Source organism: Ictidomys tridecemlineatus, unplaced genomic scaffold (genome assembly GCF_052094955.1).
Source record: "Ictidomys tridecemlineatus isolate mIctTri1 unplaced genomic scaffold, mIctTri1.hap1 Scaffold_1660, whole genome shotgun sequence".
NCBI classification, from domain to species: domain Eukaryota; kingdom Metazoa; phylum Chordata; class Mammalia; order Rodentia; family Sciuridae; genus Ictidomys; species Ictidomys tridecemlineatus.
The window spans coordinates 56,449-82,682 of record NW_027521450.1 but is presented as its reverse complement, the minus strand read 5'-3'; the positions used below and the strand labels follow the sequence as shown (position 1 = coordinate 82,682).

Below are 26,234 nucleotides of genomic sequence, written 5' to 3'. Positions count from 1 at the left end.
GGCTGTCCCCCTACTGCCTACCACCCAGCCAGTCTCCAGGGCTCCCAGGCACAGAGTCCTAGCTAGGCCCCATGCGAGGACACAGGGTCCCAGCCTCCCCTGTGGTTGGGGAGGTCCCATCCTGGCCCCCTCACCCTGTGTGATCTTGGCCGACACCATCTCAGTGATCTGGGAGGTGAGTTTCTGTAGGAATTCCTCTGTACCCACCTCAGTGAGGGACAGGTGGCTATGGGCCTCCTCAGCCACCAGGGCCTCCCCTGGGGGAACAAACACAACACTGTGGGGTCATGCTTCCCCCAAAAGTTCACTGCAATTCTCCTAGGGGCTGATGGTGAGCAGGAGACCAGGCCCTGGCAGGGAGACCATGAGGTGGTGCCAGCAGGAAGAGACCAGTGAGGTCAGCAGGATGCAGAGCCTGTGACCAGGGATGAGAATGAAGGGAGCGGGTCTGGACAGAAGAGGCAGAAAGTGGCCAGAGAATGGCAAGCACAGCTAAGGGGCAGCAGGTGGCAGGCAGGGCTGCAGGCAGATGGTGAGGGAGCTGAGGACAGGGCTGGGCAGGGTCCAGCCTGGCATCAGGCTTGAGGCAGGGTTGGGGCTGTGGGGGCCGAGGTGACTTTGTGGCTCTTCTTAACATAGCCCACTGGGCATGGGCCCCCTGACCACAGAGGTCAGAAATAGCTCTGACTCCAACCAGAGCTGGGAGCTGGCCATGAGAGGGCAGGAACCTAGAGCCCAGGCTGCTCAGGTCCAAAGGGCAGCCTCCCCTGCACCCAACCCAGGCATACCTTTCCTCTGCCCAGCAAGGCCGGTGAGACCAGCAGACTCTGACATCTGTGCTGAGATGGCTTGGGTGGTCCTGAGGGGAGGAGGGGTGTCCTGCAAGCCCAGCTTGGACCCCACCACTCTGCTCCCCATAGAGGGGGGCCTAGGGGCCAGGACACCACAATCAGTGGCTCCACACCAGAAGGGGCCCATAAAAACTTCATTTGATAGTGTGGAGAAGCTGCACAGGGAAGGGGGTGGCCACCCACAGGGCTACACCACCCTAGCCCACTGGGTAAGTCAGTCAGGGCACCCACTCACCCCTGTAGGAAGGTAGAAATGAGAGCCTCCTTCATCTTCTCCTGCTCCTCCTCCTTGGGCACTGTCCAGAGATCCAGGGGAGCTGTCAGGACCAGTCCTGTACTCCGATACCTTGAGTCCTGGGCTGGGACCCCTACCCAGGACATCTAGACCACCCTGGGGGCCCTGCCTGCACTGTCCCTAAGAAGCCCTGGCAAGGGTCTGTGCCTAAGCGCCCACCTCCCTGTCCACTCTCAGCACTTGGTCACCCATGGGGTTGGGGGACAGCCTGCCCTCCAAGCACCATCGCTCAGAGGGGCTGAACAGAGGGCTCTGGGCAGGGCCTGCAGGCCATCTGTGCACCATGCAGGCAGGGCTGAGGTTCCAGGCCAAACTGGCCTGCACCACTGGGCCCAGACTGCTCTTGGGCTCTGCAGGAGAAGGATCACAGGTGGGTGAAGGCCATACATCCCAAGCTGGTCCCTCACCACACCCAGGCTCCCTACTCACTGCCTGAGACATGCAGGCTGGCAGAGCAGAGGGCCTGGCCAGCGGCCTTGGTGGCAATGCACGTGTAGGTGCCCTGGTGTTGCCGGCCCACATCTAGCAGGACCAGGCTGTGCTGCTGAGCAGAGCTGGCCATAGTGTAGCCTGGGGTGTTTGGGCCAATCCACAGCACGCCTCTCTCGGCCTCCTCCTTGAGCCAGTGTATGGTGGGGGCCTGGCATCCTGTGGGCAGGAGAGGACTCAGTGGGTACACAGCCCCACTGGCTATGGGCCTCCAGAAGAGGGTGCTTGGCAAGAGTGATATGAGGGGTGGAGCAGGAGGCCACGCAGGGTGGCATGGGTGGACTGTGGGAGGGTGGCATGGGGACTCTGGGGGGGTGATCTTTCTCCGGGGAGTGAGGATGCCCACCTTCTACCTTCACCGAGAATGTGATGCTGGAGCCCCTCTTCACTTTCTTGGGGGTGAACCTCTCCAGGATGCGGGGTGGCACCAATTGCTCACACACATCTGGGAGAGCAAGGACAGCCATGGAGACACCCGGCACCCCTCCTTCAGCTCCCACGTCCTGATGTCCTTGTTCTGGGAACCCCAGGTAGTTCTCTGCGACCTGTGCCTGTGGCCCCAGAGAGCCCTCTTCCTGCACCTCCACCGCTACCAGGCCCAGGGCTGGTCCACTCTGGCCTCACGCCCACAATCCACCCAGCCTCTGTCTGCCCACAGGGCCATCTCACCTGATGCTGACTTCTCTTCTGGTTCATCAGGACCTGAAAAGTGCAGAGGGAGTCAGATGTGCAGCATGCACAGATTCCCTTGCTTCCCTACATGTGGGAAGGTCCTGGTCCTACTGCCCAGTGGGGGGACCTGGGCATGGCCCCACCCATGGTCAAAGGTCCATTACCCTGCCTGAAACTTTGGCCGGGAGGCCAAAGAACTCACACTCCAGTGTACATCCGTGTGACATCCCCACCCTCCCTGTGCCCACTGGGAATCTGGGGCCCCGCCTAGAACCACATGGGCACTGAGAGATGGCAGCTGGGGCTGCACCCTGAGAGACAGGAGGAGGACCCAGCAACAGTCTCTCCGCAGGACCAGTATGGATCAAACTAGGAGTCAGCTCTCAGTGCTCAGAACGTTTGGGAAAATAAAGACACAGGAGTTTTCTTGTCAGAGCTGCCACTGGGGCTTTGTGCAGGTCTGCTGGGCCCAGTGTTCGTCTGCTTCCCCCAAGAGCCTGCTCATCACTCAGGGCATCCAAGCCCCACTGGGCACCCGCTCCTGTGGGGCAATTCTGCCATCTGTGCCACTGTGCATAGGGCAATGGGCTGGGCCCCGGCCTGATGGGGCCTGGCATGCAGTACATGTGGCACTGCTCACTCCTTCAGGGCACACACCTCGGACCAGCAGATGGGCAGATGAGTAGGCAGCACCAACAGCATTGCTGATATAGGCTGCATACTGGCCCACGTCCTCCCAGGTGACAGAGACGATCTCCAGGGTGTGCAGTGTCTTCTTGTCAGCCATGCGAATGTGGGCAGATGTAGACAGGGGCTGGCCATCTTTGAACCAGTACAATCTGGGGACTGGGTAGCCTACCCCATGGAGGAGAGTGGTCAGCACACGACCATTCTCAATGGGCACTATACTCTTTCGATGGGAGACAAAGGCCCAGAAAAGAGGTTGCTCAGAGGCCAGCGAGCCTCTGGTGTGGGGGTGGGGTGGCAGCCTCTTGTTGCCCAGCAGCAGGCACACATGACCTCCTGACCTCCACTGGTCAGGCCCTTCCCACGTGTGACCAATGGGAGACAGCTCCTGGCCTCCCTCCAGCTACGGTGCCCACTCCCTAGCACCTCACCTTTCACTTTGAGATGAAATTTGGCCAGGCGTGTACCAGGGGCCACCTGGAGGTCCCTCAGCTCCTCCACCACCTGGGGCAGCTGCCCCTCATCTGATTCGGTTCCCTCTTGCTCCCGGCTGGCAAAAAAGACAAATAAGGGGGTAGCCATAAAGTGGAGCAGGCTGAGGGTCCAGGCAGGAGGGCCCACGGGGTGAAGGTCAGAGGCAGATAGGTTTGAGGTTCCCTGTATCCTGAGTGGAGGAGCAGAGGGACAGAAACGGACAGGGTCTGACTGAAAGCTGCAGGCTTGGGAAAGTCAATCTAAGCCACCCAGTCCAGATCACCACTTCCCGGGAGGCCCTGGGCTGCTGTCTGTGTGGCCCCACCTAGACAGGTATCCCTGGGCACTGAAGTAGGATGAGGTCTCCGTGGCGTCTGTGGCAGTGTCGTAGTCTGTACTGGTCACTGGGGAGGAAAAGTGAGTGGAGGAGGCTCAGGACTTTGGGATTTCAGGGGGACGCGCCCTCCTGGGCCTGCCCACCCCTGCTGTTCCCAGCCTCGTTCTTCCACACCAATAACTAACTGCAAGCCTCTTAGGCCCAGCACAAAATGTCATATGACCTGAGTCTCCAGAAACAGCAGACAGGGACAGTGGCAGAACCTTCTGGTTCCATCCCACCAGGGCATGAGAGGTTGGAGACACAAGCCTCAAAACCAAGAGAAAGAGACTTGAATTTCTGGCCAAGAAGGGGCAACAAGCTGGACTTCCACCACTGTGGGCCAAGCAAGAGTCCCCAGAGTGCCCATGCTGAGACGCTACCCCAGCAGGATGGTTGGGAGGTGGGGCTCTGGGCCTGGGGCCAGTGGGAGCTGAATGGCAGCTGCACCTTAGCCAAGGACCCGAGATCCCTGGCCCTTCTTGCCACGTTCTCAGTGACATTCAGGTAAAATTGGGGGACTTTACAAGATTTCTTAGACAATAAAATGGAAGAAAATAGTCTTTTACAAATGGTGTTAAGAAAGAGTGAACTTGGAGCCTTACCTCAAACTCACAAATTCCCTCCAAGGGAACCAAAGACCTCAACTTCAAAGCTACCACCAAGTTTCCAGAAGAAAGCACACATGTGGGTCTTTATGACTCACATCAGGCAGCACTTGCATACGTGTGGCAAAGCCCAAGCAGGCAAGAAAGAGCAGAGACCCTAGCCTTCATCAGGCCAGACACAGTGCCCCCAAAACATGGCCAAGAAAGGGAAAGACCGAGGTCATGCCTCTGATGCAGCCCGGAATCAGAAACACGTGAAGAGCTCTTTCAGCTCTGGAAGGAGACCAGCCATCAGTGCCCACCATGCCACAGCTCCAAGCATGCCTGTATGCAGGGGAGCCTCCACCACGACCCCACACACACCAGCAGCAGTTCTGTGGCCAGGCCACCTGCCAGCTGCATGTCCTCTAGCCCAGCTCAGCTCTGACCCTGTTTGCCTGGGGACAGGCAAGACAACCTGCTTCAGAGGCTAGTCAGAAGCCCAGGCTCCTCGCTGGGGTGGACCCAGTGGATATAAATCAGGACCCATGGTCTCCCTGGGGCAGGATTAACCTGCCAGGGCAGCTCACAGAAGCCAACCAAGGGTCCTGTTGCCTAGGCTGAAGGTGTTTTAAGGACACCTCAGGAGCAGCCAGATGTGAGATCATGTCGGGCAAGCTTTGGTGGGCACAGCCCCTGCCAGCACCTCTGTTTCCATCAGGCCGAAGTTCCCTGAGGCCCACAGCCTGGGCACCCTACTCCAGCTGTGTCACACGCCATCCCCAGTGGATGGGGTGGGGCCCTTTCCAGGCTTCCTGTCAAAGCTTGGTCTTCCTGGCCAGCCTGCCCACCAAGGCTACAGGGACCCTGTAATTAATTGGTGTCTATTTGCTAATTAATTAGACACCAGTGCTACAAGTTCAAGTATGGGGGTCAGGGGTCAGGGCATGCTGTGAGGATGGCTCTGCAGTGCCTGGGCTGGGGGCAGTTGCTTGGAGGGTAGAGGGGCCCGCTAGATCCCTGCATGCTTCAGCCCAGGTTCCCCACCCCTTCTCTTGTGCCACAATGGGGTGGGGGCTGGAGCTCTCCTCCAGGAGAGGCAGGCACTACAGATCCGGTGTCTGCTGGACCCAGTCCTGGAGAGAGCCATCACCCCCTAGCATGTTTTGCCTGCCTTGGCTTGACTGTTCTCGTGACTGCTGGGCCAGCTGAGGGCAAAGCAGGGAGACAGTGGTTGGATGGAAGGAAGAACTTCCCAGTTACCAGGGGGCCCTGTTGCCTGTTGCCCTGGAGTGTACTCAGAGCCTCACTGACCACATGTATGGGCTGTGCAGCCTGGGAATCCCTCCTCATGTCCCCCTTTCCACCTCTTCCCAGGGCCCCCAACCATGCAGGTGACCATTGAGGATGTGCAGGTCCAGGTGAGTGGTACGGCACAGTTTGAGGCTGTCATTGAGGGGCACCCACAGCCCACTGTGACATGGTACAAGGTAAGAGCTGGCCCAAGGAGGCAGGGTGGGACCCTCAGAGGCCGGAGGCACCTGTGTGTGCATGTGTGTACGAAAACCGCACCACACAATCCTAGCTGTGTGGCCCCTCCTGCAATCCCCAAGCCCATCATGGCTGGGCATGGGGCTAGACCTGGGGCCGACACACAGCAGGTGCCAGGGAAGGGCAGGTGGGCCTGATGCTGGGATGGGCTGATGGCGTCCTGGCCTGCTGGTGTTTCAGGACGGTGTCCAAATGGAGGACAGTGCCCGGCTGAGCCAGCAGAAGGATGGCACCACTCACTGCCTGCTACTGAAGGATGTGGCCCAGCAAGATGCAGGCGTCTACACCTGTCTCGCACACAATGCTGCTGGCCAGATGCTCTGCAAGGCAGAACTGCTGGTCCATGGGGGTAAGCCGCACAGCCTCCCAGGCCCAGGGCCGCTCGGTCTCCACATGGCATCCCCAGTCCCCACAGGGACCCCAGCTCAAGGTTCCCATGGGCCACAGACCCAGGCCCAGGGAACAGCTTGCCAGCTCCACAGTACTGGGGACGAGGGCCAGGGCAGTGCCTTTGCCGTCCTAACTACCTTCTGTGCTGACCACAGGAGACAGTGAGCCAGATTCAGAAGAGCAGAGCCATTGAAGGAAGCTGCACTCCTTCTACGAGGTCAAGGAGGAGATTGGCAGGTACACTCCAGCCCTTCTGGCCCCGGGGATGCCCAGGACCTGTGGCACAGCGTCACCATCCTGATCCCCCTCCCTCCTCCCCAGAGGCGTGTTTGGCTTTGTAAAAAGGGTACAGCACAAAGGAAATAAGGTATTCTGTGCTGCCAAGTTCATCCCCCTGCGGAGCAGAACTCGGGCCCAGGTGTACCAGGAGCGAGATATCCTGGCCACGGTCAGCCACCCGCTGGTCACTGGGCTGCTGGACCAGTTTGAGACCCGGAAGACCCTCATCCTCATTTTGGAACTGTATCCTTTCTTCTCCTGACCCCTTGGGGTTTGAGGAGGGGTACAGTGGCCACCAGGCTGGGGATTGGAGGAGCATATGCTCCCTGGGCCTGGCAGGTTGTGATGGCCTCAGCCCACCTTCCTGTGGCCAATGCTGTGTGACAAGCAGCCCTGTTCCTGACACTCCTGATGGTATTGGGCAGGGGGTTCTTTCTCTCTGAGGGTTGTCCATGGGGGTCACCAGGCAGGGTCAGTGGTTGAGCTGCTCCTGAGGGTCCAGATGTCCTCGGTGGAGATGGCCAGGGGTCTCCTCCCATGGGTGACCTCTCAGATGTCAGGCGAGGTGTATCCTACACAGGTTACTCCAGGTCTTTGCCCACTGCCCATAGGTCCCTGACTGGGGTCTCAGTGTGGAGGGCCTTGTGGCTGGATCTGCTCCTGTGTTCTTGTCTCTCCCCTGAGGAGGGATTTGTGCAGACAGGCCAGGTGCCCCCACCCTACCACTGCCCTGTGGCCTCAGTCCCTAGGCAGCCCCCCTCATCTGGGCTGGATGCTGTCTGGGGTTCCAGGGGCCCATGGCACCTCCCCTCAACCTGAGCACCAGTACCCCACCCTTGAGACCACAGGAACCCTGTCCTGGCCACCTCCTGGTGGGTTCCAGCCTCAGCTGCTTTCCTTGACCAGGCCCTAGGTGCTCATCAGAGGAGCTGCTGGATCGCCTCTTCAAGAAGAGAGTGGTAACAGAAGCCGAGGTGACCCTGCACCTGCCTGCCACTGGCCTGAGCTGCATGCGGGTCCCAGCCCCACCCAGACACAGCTGCCCCAAATGTGGCCCAGGCCCCGCCTCTCTGGATCCCAGGCCCCCGTGGCTACCCAGGCTCTGTGCCCAGCTGCACTGCCTGGCTTCCTGAACACCTTGCTTGTTCCTGGGGATTTCTCTGGCTTTGGCACTTAGGGCTCAGAGTGCCACCTACCCTTTGGCACTTAGGGCTCAGGGTGCTACCTCTCCTCAACCCCTTTGGGCTTGTCCCAGGTGCTAGACTGGGGCACTCAAGCAGGATGAGTCAAGGTGGAGGGCCGCGGCCCCTCCCTGAGCACAGCATTTGCCACAGGTCAAGGTCTACCTCCAGCAGCTGGTGGAGGGACTGCACTATCTGCACAGCCACGGGGTCCTCCACCTGGACATAAAGATTCTGTCCCTTGGGCCCCTCCAGAACCTGGGTGGGAGAGGGGAGCCCTGGGCCTACAGGATAGGAAGGGACAGGCCTACCGTGTCCAGTTTCCTTGACAGGACTTGCTATCCTGCAGGGACTGGATGCACTGCTAATTGGCAGCTCATCCGTGGGCTCTGTCTGATCTACAGAACTTCTAGTTTCCCCCTCACCCCCCTCTCCCATTGTGGCTTAGCTTCTACAGATCAGAGAAAATATTTGACCTTGGATTTTTAATCCTAATTTTCAACTCTGTAGAAGAATTTGGCTCCAAACCTTTCCAATCAAAAGGGTGATTATCTCCTCCATGGGACACAGTCTCCCCTTTAGATACAGCTGACTTATGGAACCAGACCAGAAATACCTGTCACTTTCACAAATGGAGGGGGAGAATGGCTCTACCACTGCCTCTGGGTCCAAACCCATCACTTTGGATCCACTTTTAAGAAATCTAATATCCAGTATGCTAATGAATTATTTTCTCAATTAATTCCACTAATTAGTCATCTATTCTTGCTCTGCCAGAATCCCTATCTTTTTACCATCTAATCATTCATTGCCAACAAGCCACATATTCTACCTCCCTAGAGGGATGCATTTACACTGGGTAAATAAATGGTTAGGGTAATCTCATGCTGCCTGTTCCAGCTTCCCAGATCCAGTTCACAGTACCAAACATCAATATTAACCATCAAGGGAAAATATGCTTCTTTAAATAATCAGGAGAGAATCTCCTACTCTATCTGGAAATTTCTCTGTTCTGCTAGTTCAGTATTGGCAGTCAACAGACAATGGCACTCATTACTACTACAATACTAAAAGGCATTTTCCCTATAGCTAAACCATCATCTCTGACACCCAAATAATCAGAATTTTTTAGCAGAATTTAGTGTCCTTGCCTCACCCCCCAACAGCATCTTCTGCTCATTTTTCGCCCAATACTGAGGTTTTATCTGAGTTCCATGGTGATGCCAAGACAGGTAAAGATATTCTTTAAATCTTCCACCTACTCCCTTCTTTTCTGAAACTTACACATAATCAATGTTTTTACTTATTTTGAAAACTCTCATGCACCAGGTATAGTGATAATAGCTTTAAAAAGCATTTACCTACTTCCACCCTTAAATCTTTATGGGTTGGGGTTTGTACCCCCATTTTACAGAGAAGAAAAGCTGAGGCTCGGTCACCTGCCCAAGGTCATCCCGGGCAGGGGCTGGGATCCAGGTTTGACCTGGATGTCCTCTGTCCTCCGCTTGCTGGGTTCTCACAGTGCGTGCGGGCGGGGTGCGCTCCTCGGGGCTGTCTTCCTTGGAGGACGAGCCTCTGAGAAGAACCAGTCCCCTTCCCTGACTTCACCACGCTCCCGCCACTTCCACCTGGCAGCGGTTCCCGGAGACCCTACTCACAGTCCCTCCTCTGGGGCCAATTCAAACTTCCCCTCGGTCCCCAAAGCAGGCACCGGCTGGCTGACACGAGGAGCCGCCTCCTCCCCGCCCGCAAGGCTGGGAGCCGGCGAGTGGAAGAAAGGAGGGCGCGGATACCCCGCTTCCCTGGGCTCGGACTCGGGGGCCAGAGGCGGTACGACGCTGCGGGGGAGTGGGCAGCGCGGGCGGGCCAGGGGTCGGCGGGACCCGGGGACCGGGGAACCGGAGACCCGGCGCGGGAGCGCGGCTCGGGCGGGCAGGGGGCTCCGGCGCCGGGGCAGGATGCGCGGGCGGCGGGGCGCTGCCGCCGGCGCCAGGTCGGTGCGCCGAATGCCGGGAGCCGCGCCGGGGCGGGGGGGGGGGGGGGGAAGGGGTCCGCGGCGCGGGGGGGGGGGAAGGGGTCCGCGGCGCGGGGGGGGGGGGAAGGGGTCCGCGGCGCGGGGGGCGGGGAAGGGGTCCGCGGCGCGGGGGGGGGGGAAGGGGTCCGCGGCGCGGGGGGGGGGGGGGAAGGGGTCCGCGGCGCGGGGGGGGGGGGGGAAGGGGTCCGCGGCGCGGCGGGCGGGGCCCCGGGGCCCGGTGCAACGGGCGGGAAGGTGCGGCGGCCTCAGGCGCGCCGGCTCGGGTCGGGGTCGGGTCCCCGGAGGCCCCCTCCTACCTTTGCCGGGCGCCACGTAGACGGAGTAGAGCAGCGAGGACGAGAGCGAGAAGAAGAAGAGCGTGGCGAGCGGCGAGCGGCGCGGCAGCCACAGCAGCCCCCGGCGGGCGCACATGCTGCAGCCGGGCGGCCGCTCGAGGGCCGGGCCTGCTCCTGCGGCTCCCGTGCGCCGCCGCCTGGGCCTCGGCCGCCGCCTCCCGAGCCTCGCGGGCCGCCACCGCCGCCTCGCCTATCCCAGCCGACAGCCGCGGCGGGCCGGGCCACATGAAGTGGGCGGGGCCGCGCGGCCCGGGGCCAGCGCAGCGACGGGGGCGGAGCGGGCGGTCGCACAGGGGCGGAGGGGCGGGACCAGCGCCGCCGGCACCATCGCAAAAGACCCGCGCGCTCGCTCGCCACCCGACCCCGTCGCCCCCGCGGCTGAGCAGCGGCTTTAGGAAGCTGTTAGAGGTACAGTAGTGAAGGATAAGTCTAACCCCACTCTTGAGGGTAGTGGGTTAGAAGCACAAATGTACTCCAAGTAGGCCATGTGGTACAGGTGCCATGGACCATATGTAGCTGCCCAGCACCTGAAGTAGTGTTAACTGAGTAGTGTTAAATAGTGTTAACTGAGATATGCTATGAGTATAAAACACTCACTGGAATTACACAAAGGATGTAAAATTCCCAGTGCTATTTTTTCATGCTGATTGTATCCAATCACATTACTTTGAATATAGTCATCCCTCTGTATCTGAAGGAGATTGGCTCCAGGACTCATCCCAAACTAAAAATCTGGGAATGCTTCTATCTTTTATATAAAAGTATTTGGACATAAACTATGCATATCCTCCTGTATGTTTAAATTTCCTTTAGATTTATAATACCCATTATAAATTAATATTATGTTATTATATATTTACATATTATATTGCATTGATTAGGGAATAATAATAAGAAAAAAATCTGCACATGTTCAATAAATATGCCATTTTTTCCCTGAATATTTTTTAATCCTAACTTAGTTGCAGAAACCACAAGTATGGAGGGCCAACGCTGTTTGGTCAGACAAGATGTATTGTTAAAACTGATTTTCCCTTCTCCCTTCTGCTTTTCTGCACTTGGCTACAGAGACCTCTGGTCACAGGCTGCTTACATTCCATTTGTACTTGAAAGAGGTACAGCTGTATCTACTCTACAGGATGCTCCGGATGAGTGGGGGTTCCAGCCACGGGGACAGAGAAGGCCTGCAGAAGGATGTGACAACAAAACTGTCATTTGGATGGCAAGTAAGATTTAGGCCAAGAATAGGTCAGTGGTGGGGTTGGAGGATAAACTTGAAGGCAGAACAGGGTATTTAGAGAAGGCCACCATTTGCAAAGTCAAATCATCATGATTTTCATTTATTAAGTAGCAGGTTGCAGCCACTTTTTAAAAGTGGGCTTTCTCTTCTAATGCAAGGCTTTGATGGCCCCTTTATTGGAAGCCTGGCAGCAGAAGGGTGGGCCTCAGTGATGCCAACTTCCCCCACATGGGCTATCCCCCCTCATATCTTAATATGAGATAAAGCTCATTTTAGGAAAGGGTAAATTCTCTTAGACCAGAGGAAGAATAGTGACATTGAATTAGCTAGATAGATGGCAACAAGTAATCTGAGTGATTACCTTGGACTTGGGCTGGGCAGGCACGTCAGCATTGGCTGGAGGACCTCTGATCATGCAATTTATCCTCATCCATGGAAATGAATGTGCACTTAAAAGTTCCAGGAGAATATTTTAGTGAAAAACAATAGAAAATTTTAAGACAGATTAAGGTTTAGTGTCACAGAAGATTATAGTGTGAGCAGACTGTCCTCATAGGGATCAGTTTAACTGTTCACAACAGGAGGAGATGTGAGCTGCAAGGATATTTGACATGAGAAACATGAATTTTCCCTCTGAGTGTTGACTAGCATTTGCAAGTACCAGGAGATGAGATATGAAATGTACTGTCAAGCATTCAGTGTTCAAAATATAATGCATTATTTTAAGTTGAATTTTTTGTTTTCTGAGATCCTCATTCTCAATTTGTCTACCTCTGGGATAGATAGATTGGCCTCATATGGTGCCTTCCCAAACCCTAATGGCAAGCTGCTGCAGCAAAAAAAGGATGGGGCTTTCCAAAGCCACTTACTCCTGCCTGTTCCTTGCCTCCCTGGATTAGAGGCAGAATGGTAAGGCCAGCCCCTCTGTAACAAGTGAGGGTCATTGGCTTACTCTGTCCAGTAAGATTTGGGCATTAGTGTCTAGGGAGAATGTTCTCCCAGACAGAAGAGCCAAAGCGCTACTGGCAGGGAACCCATACCCTTTTCCTCCCTACCTCCTCCAGCCTGGTGTCCAGAAGGAGGACACACATTCAGCAACAATGCAAAATGCTTCCATGAGGTCGGCAAAGGGCAACTTTCCCCAGATGCCCAAGGCACTTTCTTTGTCCCAGTGCATGGACCAAGTTTCTGAACCTCCCTATAATTCTGAAGGGGAAAATCTTGTAACAGCAGGGACCCACAGATCTGAACCTTAGTGAAATAGTTAGGGTGTCACTTGTGGAAGTGCAGAGGACCTGTGACCATGGGCTCTCAAGCTAAAATCAGGATGAAAAGTGCAGTTTTATAGAATCCTGTTTTAGCATGGCCTGTTAAAGCCAAAGTACTTAGAATTTAGAGCCCAAGACTTACTTACTATTGCATGACATAAGCCTCTGTGGTGTGGCTTCCCTTCCCACATCTGAAAAACAATTAATGTTAGTTTTAATACTTAAGCCAAGAGATTCCCCCCGCCCCAGCCTACTCAGACACACCATGTGAGTGTTCACTGCTGCTCTTCCTGGATCTCATGACTTTCTTGCAGCCCTCCTCTCTAAAGTCCAGCTTTCTCTGGTCATGACCAAATATGAGGTTTTGCTCAAACGATATTTATTATATGAATCAATGAATGAAATAAAACAATTGAATGTGAAACACAGAAGAGTTTTTTTTCTGTTTTTTTATTGGTTGTTCACAACATTACAAAGCTCTTGACATATCATATTTCATACATTAGATTGAAGTGGGTTATGAACTCCCAATTTTACCCCAAATGCAGATTGCAGAATCACGTCGTTTACACATCCACAATTTTACATAATGCCATATTAGTAATTGTTGTATTCTGCTACCTTTCCTATTCCCTACTATCCTCCCTCCCCTCCCCTCCCATCTTCTCTCTCTACCCCATCTACTGTAATTCATTTCTCTCCTTGTTTATTTTCCCATTCCCCTCACAACCTCTTATATGTAATTTTGTATAGCAATGAGGGTCTCCTTTCATTTCCATGCAATTTCCCTTTTCTCTCCCTTTCCCTCCCATCTCATGTCTCTGTTTAATGTTAATCTTTTCTTCCTGCTCTTCCTCCCTGCTCTGTTCATAGTTGTTCTCATTATATCGAAGAAGATATTTGGTATTTGTTTTTTAGGGATTGGCTAGCTTCACTAAGCATAATCTGTTCTAGTGCCATCGATTTCCCTGCAAATTCCATGATTTTGTCATTTTTTAGTGCTGCGTAATATTCCATGGTGTATAAATGCCACATTTTTTTTATCCATTCATCTATTGAAGGGCATCTGGGTTGGTTCCACAGTCTAGTTGTTGTGAATTGTGCTGCTGCTATGAACATCGATGTAGCAGCATCCCTGTAGCATGCTCTTTTAAGGTCTGCAGGGAATAGTCCAAGAAGGGCAATAGCAGGGTCAAATGGTGGTTCCATTCCCAGCTTTCCCAGGAATCTCCATACTGCTTTCCAAATTGGCCGCACCAATTTGCAGTCCCACCAGCAATGTACAAGTGTACCCTTTTCTCCACATCCTCACCAGCACTTGTTGTTGTTTGACTTCATGGTGGCTGCCAATCTTACTGGAGTGAGATGGTGTCTTAGGGTGGTTTTGATTTGCATTTCTCTGACTGCTAGAGATGGTGAGCATTTTTTCATGTACTTGTTGATTGATTGTATATCCTCCTCTGAGAAGTGTCTGTTCAGGTCCTTGGCCCATTTGTTGATTGGGTTATTTGTTATCTTATTGTCTAATTTTTTGAGTTTTTTGTATACTCTGGATATTAGGGCTCTATCTGAAGTGTGAGAAGTAAAAATTTGTTCCCAGGATTTAGGCTCCCTATTTACCTCTCTTATTGTTTCTCTTGCTGAGAAAAAAACTTTTTAGTTTAAGTAAGTCCCATTTGTTGATTCTTGTTATTAAATCTTGTGCTATGGGTGTCCTATTAAGGAATTTGGAGCCCGACCCCACAATATGTAGATCGGAGCCAACTTTTTCTTCTATCAGATCAGAGTCTCTGATTTGATATCAAGCTCCTTGATCCATTTTGAGTTAACTTTTGTGAATGTCAAGAGAAAGGGATTCAGTTTCATTTTGTTGCATATGGATTTCCAGTTTTCCCAACACCATTTGTTGAAGATGCTATCTTTCCTCCATTGCATGCTTTTAGCCCCTTTATCAAATATAAGATATTTGTAACTTTGTGGATTAGTCTCTGTGTCCTCTATTCTATACCATTGGTCCACCCGCCTGTTTTGGTACCAGTACCATGCTGTTTTTGTCACTGTTGCTCTGTAATATAGTTTGAAATCTGGTATCGCTATACCGCATGATTCACACTTCCTGCTTAGAATTGCTTTTGCTATTCTGGGTCTTTTATTTTTCCATATGAATTTCATGATTGCTTTATCTATTTCTACAAGAAATGCCGTTGGGATTTTGATTGGCATTGCATTAAACCTATAGAGAACTTTTGGTAATATCGCCATTTTGATGATGTTAGTTCTGTCCATGTACAGGGTATATTTTTCCATCTTCTAAGATCTTCTTCTACTTCTCTCTTTAGGGTTCTGTAGTTTTCATTGTATAAATCTTTCACCTCTTTTGTTAGGTTGATTCCCAAGTATTTTATTTTTTTGAGGATATTGTAAATGGAGTGTTTTTCCTCATTTCCGTTTCAGAACTTTTGTCGCTGATATACAGAAATGCCTTTGATTTATGCATGTTGATTTTATATCCTGCCACTTTGCTTAATTCATTTATTAGTTCTAGTAGTTTCTTTGTAGACCCTTTTGGGTCTTCTAGGTATAGAATCATGTCGCCCGCAAATAGTGATAATTTAAGTTCTTCTTTTCCTATTTTTATGCCTTTAATTTATTTTGTCTGTCTAATTGCTCTGGCTAATATTTCAAGGACTAAATTAAATAGGAGTGGCGATAGAAGGCATCCCTGTCTTGTTCCAGATTTTAGAGGGAATGCCTTCAACTTTTCTCCATTCAGAATAATGCTAGCCTGAGGCTTAGCATAGATAGCTTTTACAATGTCAAGGTAAGTTCCTGTTATCCTTAGTTTTTCTAATGTTTTTAACATAAATGGATGCTGAACAAGGGGAATGACAGCCAGGGTTTGTGGCGCTGTCCTCATGGGCTGGGTGCTGTCACTGGCAGTTCACATCATGATCTCACTTAACCCCATGCTGCCCAGGTGCATCCCTTGGCCCTGCTCGCGGGTTCTCCTGCCTCGTGGGGGCTGCACTAGGATCCACTACGTGGGTTTGTTCTGTGGATTCAGCAAGTTCACCCACGAGGTGCCAAGCTCCAGGGAACCGCACAGTGAAGATCGGCTGTCATTTTTTATTACAATCCCTCAATTCTGAAGCCCAAAAAAGACTATGAAAACCAACAGCTTCCACCAAGTCTGATGCTACGACTCATTCTAGGACAAATCCCGGGCTGCTCTGAGGCTACTTGGACTCTCGTGGAGCCCTAGTTTGAATAATCACGAGTCACAGAAATGGTGATGGAACACGGTAGGATCATAAACCTCACCCCCCCCTCTGAAATCTAAACATGTCTAAATTTGGAAACAATGACTTCTGCCCAAAGATTATGGACTTGTGATACCAATCCTCATGACAACCCTTAGGCCAGCCCTACGAGATCTTTATTTTGTAGACAAGGAAACAGGCTCCTGACAAGGAAACAGTCCTGACATGAATCTTGTTTTTCTTTTGTCATGATGCAATTTGCCCAAAGCCACCAAACTAGGAGATGGATGACTGAGAACTTGAACTTGGGTGGGCTGACTCCATGGGTGTCTAGTTCCTTTTTCTTAGGGGATCGCCTGGTGCCCCCATTCTGAGGATCAGGGAGGCACTTTGAGCAGGAAAAGGCTTGGTGACTCCTATCCTGCCACCAATGAACTCTGAGTGACCTTGACAAAGCCCTTCCTCCTCCCAGGACCTGTGCCTCCTGACTTGTAAAACAACTGACAACACTGTCTTTGAGGTCCCTTAGCTGCTGGTCACATTTTCTCTACAGCCTTTGAAGAGGAGTCCCGCCTGTCACATTGAAAGTAGGCATTCAGACCCTTGGGGAGGTGCAGTGGCGCCAGGTCCCGTCCTGGAAATCCTTTGAAATGTCAGGCTGGGCTGGGGGAGTCTATGGGATGGGAGGTAAGGAGCAGGCAGAAAGAATTCTGAATGTCCCTTGATTCTGAGATGCAAGTGCCACGTCATTGTCTCCACCCCTTGGTGAGTGAACCTGCCAAGGACACTGCCTTCTTACTTTCCCAGGTTTCTGAGGCTATTTCAGCAAGAGCCAGTCTTGCCAGATTGAATGGATTTCTTTCACACACTTAAAAGAAATGTAAAACCCAATCGTTCCACTGTCTTTTGAAGTTTTATTACCTAGTTTTGAAATGGTGAAAACTGGCCCAAGATAAACAAAATTCAAGGACAATAAAAATATGTAGGAAAAATAAGTTGGTCCCTCTCGGGGACTGATGTCCCCCTCTTCAGAGGCACGCCCAGCTGTACATCTCCTTCCCCGAACACTTTTGGGGTCTGTGAGTGCTGTTGGGATGCTCTGGGCAGCAGGCACAGAGCCACACGTGACCTATATGTGCATGATTTCCACATAAGTACTTGGGCTGTCAAGGAGTCCCCATGGATGCACTCAGGGGCATGTAAATCCAGAGAACCAGATTCTGTCCTTCCTTTGCTCTGGCCATCGTAGCAGTGAGACTTGTGAATCCTGACACTGGGTGAGTGAGCACCATGTGCAGCAGGAGTGTTCTGCAAGTCACCTCTACACCAGGACAATGAACAATACCGAAGAGATCGTGAGCGACATGATCCCCTCCCACGGAACTGAATGAGATGGATTCCCCACTTCAGCTTCCCCTTAGGTGACACTGCCCATGGCCCCCCAGTGCCACCTGACACCTGTCCTGGGAGTGCGGGGCAGTCGGGGAGTGGTCTGCTTGCAGCTGCAGGACCTTACCTCTATGGGGGGCTGGGGGAGCCTATGACCCTGAGGACACTTGGCTAGGGCTTTGGCAGCTCTCACCAGTTGAAGTCCTGGCGTAAGCTTGTAAGCTTCGTTTCTTTAGGGTTGATCTACTTCCACATTTGCAGGAAAGCTGGGCCAGCTGAGTGATCGGATGTGAAAAGTGAGTGAAAGAGAGAAATCCAAAGTGATTTGAATGTGGTTTTTCTTTCTTTCTTTTTTTTTTTTTTTGGCTTAAGCAACCAGTTGTTTAGAAAATGAAAAAAAATCAGTTTGGGGGAATCAGAAAGCAAAAGTTCAAATAAAAAAATTGAGGTTCCTATTAGACAGCTTCTGGACAGGCAATCCGGGCATCTATTATCTCCTCTCTTGCTGAGAAGTCCATCACACATTTGTAGGTTGTTTTTGTACTTGTAGCCAAAAGCTTCCCAACAAATGCAGTATATGCATATGTGTGTGTGTGCACGCGCGTGCATGTTACACACACATATACATGTAGATGCCTCTCTTTTTTTTAACAGTACTGGAGATTGAACCCAGGGGTGCTTTACCATGGAGATACATCCCCAACCCTTTTTGAAAATTTTATTCTAATTTGTTACATATGATAGCAAGATGCATTACAATTCATATTACACACATATAACACAATTTTTCATATTTCTGGTTGTACACAATGTAGAGTCACACCATTCGTGTCTTCATGCATGTACTTAGAGTATTGATGTCCACCTCATTCCACTGTCTTTCCACCCCCATAATCCCTTCTTTTCCCTCTCTCCCCTTTGCCCTATCTAGAGTTCATCTAATCTACCCATGCTCCCCATTCCAACCCCATTATGAATCAGCCTGCTTATATCAGAGTAAACATTCAGCATCTGTTTTTTTGGGGGGGATTGGCTTACTTAATGCAGCATTATATTCAACTCCATGCATTTACTTGAAAATGTCATGATTTTAATCTCTTTTAATGCAGAGTAATATTCCATTGTGAATATATACCACATTTTCTTTATCCATTCACCTCAAAAGAGCATCTAGGTTGGTTCCACAGTGTAGCTATTGTGAATTGTGCTGCTATAAACATGGATGTGGCTGTGTCCTTGTAGCATGCTGTTTTTAAGTCCTTTGGGTATAGACCTAGGAGTGGGATAGCTGAGTCACATGATGGTTCCATTCCCAGTTTTCCAAGGATTCTCCACACTGCTTTCCATATTGGCTGCACCAATTTGCAGTCCCACCAGCAATGTGTGAGTGTGCCTTTTCTCACATCCTCACCAACACTTATTGTTGTTTGTGTTCTTAATAGCTGCCATTCTGACTGGAATGAGATAAAATCTTAAAGTAGTTTTGATTTGCATTTCTCTAATTGCTAGAGATGTTGAACACTTTTTCATGTATTTGTTGACTGATTGTATATCACCTTCTGAGAAGTATCTGTTCAATTCCTTGGCCCATTGATTGGGTTATTTGTTTTTTTGGTGGTAAGATTTTTGAGTTCTTTATATATCCTAGAGGTTAGTGCTCTATCTGATGTGTGTGTGGTGAAAATTTGCTCCCATTCTGTAGGCTCCCTATTCACCTCACTGATTGTTTCTTTTGCAGAGAAGAAAGCATTTTAGTTTGAATTCATCCCATTTATTGAGTCTTGATTGTAATTTTTGCGCTATATGAGTCTTATGTTGATGATTGGGCCTACTTTGAAGTCTCTGGTTTAATTCCTAGGTCCTTGATCCACTTTGAGTTTTGTGCATGGTGAGAGATAGGGGTTTAATCTCATTTTGTTGCATATGGATTTCCAGTTTTCCCAGCACCATTTATTGAAGATGCTATCTTTTCTCCAATGCATGTTTTTGGCGCCTTTATCTAATACAAATGTAATTATGTGGGTTTGTCTCTGGGTCTTCCCCAACCCTTTTTAAAATTTTTATTTTGAAATGGGTTCTCCCTGTGTTGCTCAGGCTGGCCTCGAAGTTGCCTCAGCCTCCTGAGTAGTTGGGTTTACAAGGTGTGTGCCATCGTGTCCAGCTCTACACATCTGTCTATCTGTCTATCTATCTAAATACGCCTGAGACTAGTCAACAGCCTGGCCTCTGGGGCAGAGAGATGGCAGGAGGATGGGGGACGGAGGGACAGTTGGGAGACTTACTTTTTCTAGGAATTTTTATTCTGCTTGAATAAAGAAGCAGCAGAGCCATCTGACCTGAAGCTGGCCTGGCTAGAAGGAGGCCCCCAGGGTCAGTCCTGTCCTCTGCCTCTGCTGGGTGATTCCTCTGTGTCTCACCGTGGCAGCTCTCTCTCTCTCTCTCTCTCTCTCTCTCTCTCTCTCTCTCAATATTTTTTAGTTGTTGATAGACCTTTAATGTATTTATTTGTGTGTGTTACTGAGGATCGAACCCAGGGCCTCACACATGCAAGGCAAGCGCTCTACCACTGAGCCACGATCCCATCCCCCATGGCATCTCTTTTGACTGAGCATCACTAAGATTCCCTTGGCCAAGAAAACTGTGCACTCTTCATTCCCTCCACTATGGAAAGTCCTATGTGGTTAAAGCTGCAAGTCCTGAATGGGGGCCGTGCATAGTGGTGCACACCTGTAATCCCAGCCGCTTGGGAGCCTGAGGCAGGAGGATCACAAGTTCAAAGCTAACCTCAGCAACAGTGAAGTGCTAAGCAACTCAGTGAGATCCTGTCTCTAAATAAAATACAAAATAGGGCTGGGATGTGGCTCAGAGTGTAAATGTCCAGAAGTTCAATCCCCAGTACAAAAAAAGAAAAAAGTAATAGTCCTGGGTGGTCCCCAGACGACACATCTGCCCCACATCTGCTTTCTTTTGTAATACCAGATTCGTGGGACCCCATTAGACCTCCAGGAGCTGAATCCGATGCAGTCACACAAGAGTCTTTATTGCAAGCTTGAGCCTGGACTCACAACCGTTCCCAACACAGCAGTCCTAGGGAGTGAGTCCCAGTCCTTTGTTCAGTGAGATTTTATAGGTTTTGGGGGGATACTCTATGCATAACAACAACATACAGCAAATCATTCCAAACTGCGGGAAAATCAAACAACTCTTAACATTGATTAGCACATTCACTGGCGGGAACAAGTTGGGTGGGGTGATTGGTTAGTACAAGAAGGGGATTCCTTTGAACTGGTGGGTTTAGGCCATGAGGGGAGTACGTGCTAAACTACATGGTTTCCCAACATGTTATCAACCACCATAAACTACTGGGGGGTCATCTGGCATCCCAGGTATTTCCCTGTCTCATGCTGTTTGGTGATTGCTAAGAGGTTGCTATGGGTCCTCACCTAACCTGAGTCAGGGACATCTGGCACTGCAGATCTCTCCTGCAAACAACTCAGCAGGGTGGCTATCTGCCTAGAAAAGCTCTATGGATTTTTCCAAGGACAAGGATCATGCCCCCCCTTCCTCAGGACAGGCCTTGGGTACAAGCTGCTGTTATTTATTTTCAAAAAAGGAGTCACATTAGTTTCTCACTTTCACTTAAGGACGAGAGCTGCTTAGGACTCCAGAGAGGTCTGGGTCCTACCCCAGCTCCATTGTCACGTCACTGATGGTAGTGCTGTGTGTCTTTGGGGAGGTTATTTACCCCTCTGTGTTTGGGTTTGCTCCTCTGCAGCAGCTGTCTTGCAGGATGGCTGGAAGTGTCAGCGCTGTCCTTCAGACTGGAACGTCTCCCCAAGGCCTAGGTGTTAAAGTCCTGGTCCCTGGCGTGGTGAAGGTGTGGGTGACTGAAACTTTGTGAGCTCGAGCCTCGCGGGAGGCCTCTGGTCCCTGGGCATGCCCTTGAAGGGGACTGCGGGCCCAGCTCTGCCCTCTTCTCCTGTTTTTCACTTCCTAGCCCTGAGGTTAGGGTTCTGCTCCAGCATCGGCCTCCATCATGATGCGCCGCCTCAACAGCTGAGCCCACTGATCATGAACTGAACCTCCAAAACTGTGACCAAAACAAACCTTTTCCCTTTATAAGCCAGTCATCCCAGTTATTTGTTGCAGTGACAGAAAGCTGACCAACACAGTCGGAGACTTGGTAGGTCTGAACTGTTGGGCTCTCTGCCTCCTGGCAATCCATCAATCAGTCTGCTCCCATTGCTCCCACTCCCACGCCCCCTCCTCTCACTGGGCCTTCGCATATGATGTTCCCTCTACCGGGAATGCTTTTCCCTCCCTCTCTTTGCCTAATTAATGACCACTTATCCGTCAGGATCTCTAACACTTGACTGCAACCTTCATGAAGGCAGGCCTATTTTTGTTTCAACATATAATGCACCTGGCGCTTAGCACCACTGGCATTCAGTCATCATTCACTGTTCACCGTGTGAGGGAACGACTGCATGAGTAAATGAAGGAAGAGATCCATTATTGCTAATCTGCTCAATCAATATCCTGCAAAGGAAGATAGTAGATACCTATCTCCTATCACCATGGGGACTGAGGGCATGCATTTAAAGTGTGTGGGGTGGTGCACACCTGTGATCCCAGCTACTTGGGAGGCTGAGGCAAGAGGCAAGTTTTTAGCAAGCCTCAGCAACTTAGTGGGTCGTTATTACTTATTATTATTTCCGACAGGTATCCAGGTGGCTTCCTGGTGGCTCCAGCTCTCAGCCCTGCTCAGATGGGAGGCCCCTGCAGTCCCTCCACACCTTCACCCTGGCAGCTGGTCCACTCACCCATCCCAGCAGCCTCAGTCACACTCCACATGAGAGGACTGTGCCAGTCCTGAGGAAGGGAATTCTTTTTTTTTTAATATTTATTTCTTAGTTCTCGGTGGACACAACATCGTTGTTTGTATGTGGTGCTGAGGATTGAACCCGGGCCGCACGCATGCCAGGTGAGCTCGCTACCGCTTGAGCCACACAGGGAACAGGAAAGAGGAGCTAGGCAGGCCAAGAAACCCAAGTACAGGGACGGAGGAGCACCATCCGCTCACTACAAAAGGCTGAGTTCTCCTAGTAGAGAGCATCTTCTTTTCAGAAATAGAAAGAAAAGTGTGCATCCAGTGGGGAAGCGACAGAGAGAATGACCAGAAAAATACACATGGCTCCTGAACATGTCGAAAGAATGCTCACAGAAAACGAAATGCAAACTAAACTACAGAGACGCTGCCTCCCTCAGCGAGGCTGGTGAAATCAGGCACCACGCACTTTGCTGCTGGGGACGTGCATGGTAGGGCCAGTGTGGCACCATCTGGCAGTGTCAATCACCACTACGGAGATGCACCTGTTGATTCAGAAAGTCCATTTCTGGTCATTTATCCTGCAGGATATGCTACAAAGCATAGAACAGCTATGCTTTGTAACATTGTTAAGGTAAAAAGAGGTGGGGTAGAGGCTTGGGGTGGGTTAGAGGCTGGGGGTAGGTTAGAAGCTGGGGGTGGAGTAGAGGCTGGGGGTATAGCTCTGCTGTAGAGCACTAGGCCACCAGTTCTATCCCCAGCACCAGAACAGAGTTTGGAACAACCCAAATGTCTATCCCAAGACTAGTTAAACAAATTACAGTTTATCCATAAAATTGAATGCTACATGGCTATAAGAGGAATCAGGAAAGTGTAAATGCACTGGCACATTATAGGAAGGGCAAAGCAAGATGATGCTTCTTGTGTACCAGGGTGAGAGAGGAGAATCTATATTTATATTTACTTTTTTAAAAAATATTCATTTTTTAGTTGTAGTTGGACACAATACCTTTATTTTATTTATTTATTTTTATGTGGTGCTGAGGATGGAGCCCAGGGCCTCACACGTGCTAGGTGAGAGCTCTACTGCTGAGCCCCAGCCCCAGCTCTTATATTTACTTTTATATGCATGAAAACTCTGGAAAAATCCACAAGAAATGAACAATAGTGGGGTGGGGCTGTGGCTCAGTGGTAGAGTGCTCACTTAGCACATGTGAGCATTGGGTTCGAAACTTAGCACCACATTAAAAAAATGAAATAAAGATATTGTGTCCACCAACAACTAAAAAGAAATTTAAAAAAGAGAAATGAACAATAGTGGTTAGCTGTGTGTGTGTGTGTGTGTGTGTGTGTGTGTGTGTGTGTGTGTGTGTCATGAGAGACTTGTAGAGATGGGAGTCAGTTCAATAAAAAATAAGTGTGGGATGGGGCAGGAGTTGAAGCTCAGCAATAGCGCACTTGCCTTATACGTGTGAGGCACTGGGTTCGGTTCATAGCACCACACATAAATAAGCAAATAAAATAAAGATCCATCAACAACTAAAACATAAGTGTTGAAGTTGATTTATTTAAACTGGATTTAACACACACAATCTCTCTCTTTTTCTCTATCTATACACACACACATACACACACACACACACACATATATATATATATATATATAAATGTTATTGAGAAACATTACCCATAGCATACAATGAATCCATTTAAAATATACAATTAAAAAATAAATAAACATAGGATTCAATGCTTTTTAGTGAATTCACAGAGTTGTGCAACCACCATCAAGTTTAGATCAATCAAGTTTAGAACATTTGCATCACCCCCCCCCAAGAAACCCCACACCCGTTAGCAGCCCCCCCCACCTCCCTGCATCCCCCATCCCTAGACGACTACTATCTATAGATTTGCAGATTCTGTACATTGCCTTAAATGGACTCACACAATCTGTGTCTTCTTTCACCCAGCATAAAGCTTCCAAGATCATTCCCATAGTAGCATGTGTCAGTTCTTTCTTTCTTTCTTTCTTTCTTTCTTTCTTTCTTTCTTTCTTTCTTTCTTTCTTTCTTTCTTTTCTTTTCTTTCTTTCTTTCTTTCTTTTTCTTCTTCTTTTTTTCTTTCTTTCTTTTTCTTTTTGGCTGAATATTATTCCTTTACACTGACATAACACATTTATCTGTTCATCAGTCAATGGATATTTGGTTTTATGTTTTATGTTTTTGTTTTGTTTTTTGGTACTAGGGATTGAACTCAGGGGCACCCCGACCACTGAGCCACACCCCCAGCCCTATTTTGTATTTTATTTAGAGACAGGGTCTCACTGAGTTGCTTAGCACCTTGCTTTTTGCTGAGGCTGGCTTTGAACTTTCAATCCTCCTGCCTCAGCCTCCTGAGTCGCTGGGATCACAGGCCTCGGCCACGGTGCCTGAAGTCAATAGATATTTGACTTGCTTCCACTTTTTGGCTGTGATATCCAATGCTACTCTCAACTCTCATGTATGGTTTTTCTGTGGACGTGAGTTTCCATTTCTCTTGGGTCTACACCTTGGAGCAGAATGGCAGTCAGGGTAGCTGATTTTAACTGTTTGACAAGCACTAGTTTATTTTCCAAAGTAGCTCCATGATGTTGTTACATTTCCCCCCAGCAGGGCAGGAAGGTTCTAATTTTTTGATACTTTTTACTTTAGTTTCTGGTGTCCTGCTGGGGTTGCGGCAGCCCTGGCATGGTAAGCATGAGCTCTACCCCTGAACTGCCTCCCAACCCAGGCCCTGCTTTCCTTTGTGCACAGCATCGCTGTGTGAACAAGGTGTGGAAGAGGTGCAGGCAGGCAAGCCAGGCAAGGCTAGGGCTGGGCCTTCTTTCATTTTTTTTCTCTAATATTGATGGTTTCATTGTTGGTGTGTGCCAGGCCAGCCAATGTCACCCTGCTGTGCATCTCATGTCTCGTTTTGAGCCCCCTCTTTTCTCATAACATTATAAATATCAATTACCGACACACAGGAAGTTCTAATTCATTCATTGTAACTGCTGCGTGGTGTGCCACCAAGTGACCAACCCATATTTCATTCACCATTCCCCAGGGATGGGATTTCAGCTGCCTGCAGTTTTTACTGCCGAGCTCAACCCTGTGCAGGGAAGGGGGGGTGGGGGTGGGGGTGGGGTGGGGTGGGGAGGGGGGGCAGCCCTCTATGGCTCTTCTCTGCTCACTTGGCCAGAGTTTCTTTGGAGCACATTTCTAGAAGCAGAGTTTCTGTCAATCTCTAGATGTGAGCTGGTATCTCATTATGTTTTTAAGCACATTTCTCTGAATACTTCTGAGTGGTAGCAACTTTTTATACGATGATGAGCCCTTTGGGTTTCCTAGTCTCAACAAAATGCCTTTTGAAATCCTTTATTATTTGTGATTGGACTGATGCTTTCTCTTCATATCTCTCTCTCTCTCTCTCTCTCTCTCTCTCTCTCTCTCTCTCTCTCTCTTTGGAAGGGGTAGGTACTGGAGATTGAATCTATGAGTGCTTTACCACCGAACAACATCCCAGCTCTTTTTATATTTTTTATTTTGGGACAGAGTCTCCCTAAATTACCCAGGCTGGCCTTGAACTTGCGATTCTCCTGCCTCAGCCTCCTGAGTAGCTGTTACAGACTTGTGCCACCTCACCTGGCTGGAATATTGAACTCTGATGTAGGCAAGTGTACTATTCTTCCCCTCATAGTTTATGTTCTTTGTGCCTGGTTTAAGAAATTCCTTTCTTGGAGTGGGGTACAGCTCAGGGGTATAGCACTTGCTTAGCTCCAGCACCACGAACAAACAAAAACAAACAAATTTCTTTCTGTCTCAGTTAATTTAAAGATATTCTGGATTTGCCTTCCTTAAATCATCTCAGAGCTTTTGAAGACAAAATTTTTAAAAGTATAATGTGGTGGGCTTGGTGGTGTGTGTGCCTATAATCCCAGCTACTTGGGAGGCCCAGGCAGGAGGTAAGTTCAAGACTCTCCTGGGCAATTTAGCATAACCCTGGCTAGACAATAAAATCGCATTAATG

The 26,234-nt window shown here is 50.2% G+C and overlaps 1 protein-coding gene across 1 annotated transcript; it reads right to left on the bottom strand.

Moving 5' to 3' along the window:
- Nucleotides 1-134: 134 nt before the first annotated feature.
- On the bottom strand, nt 135-5,784 carry LOC144372818 (obscurin-like; the record flags this gene model as incomplete). Its single annotated transcript, XM_078036058.1, has 9 exons — nt 5,742-5,784; nt 3,794-3,872; nt 3,426-3,544; nt 2,305-2,337; nt 1,982-2,080; nt 1,576-1,794; nt 1,087-1,147; nt 789-859; nt 135-257 (listed from the first exon to the last, which is right to left on the bottom strand). Coding segments are annotated over exons 1-9 (847 nt in total), but the record flags the coding sequence as incomplete, so codon positions are not given.
- Nucleotides 5,785-26,234: the final 20,450 nt, after the last annotated feature.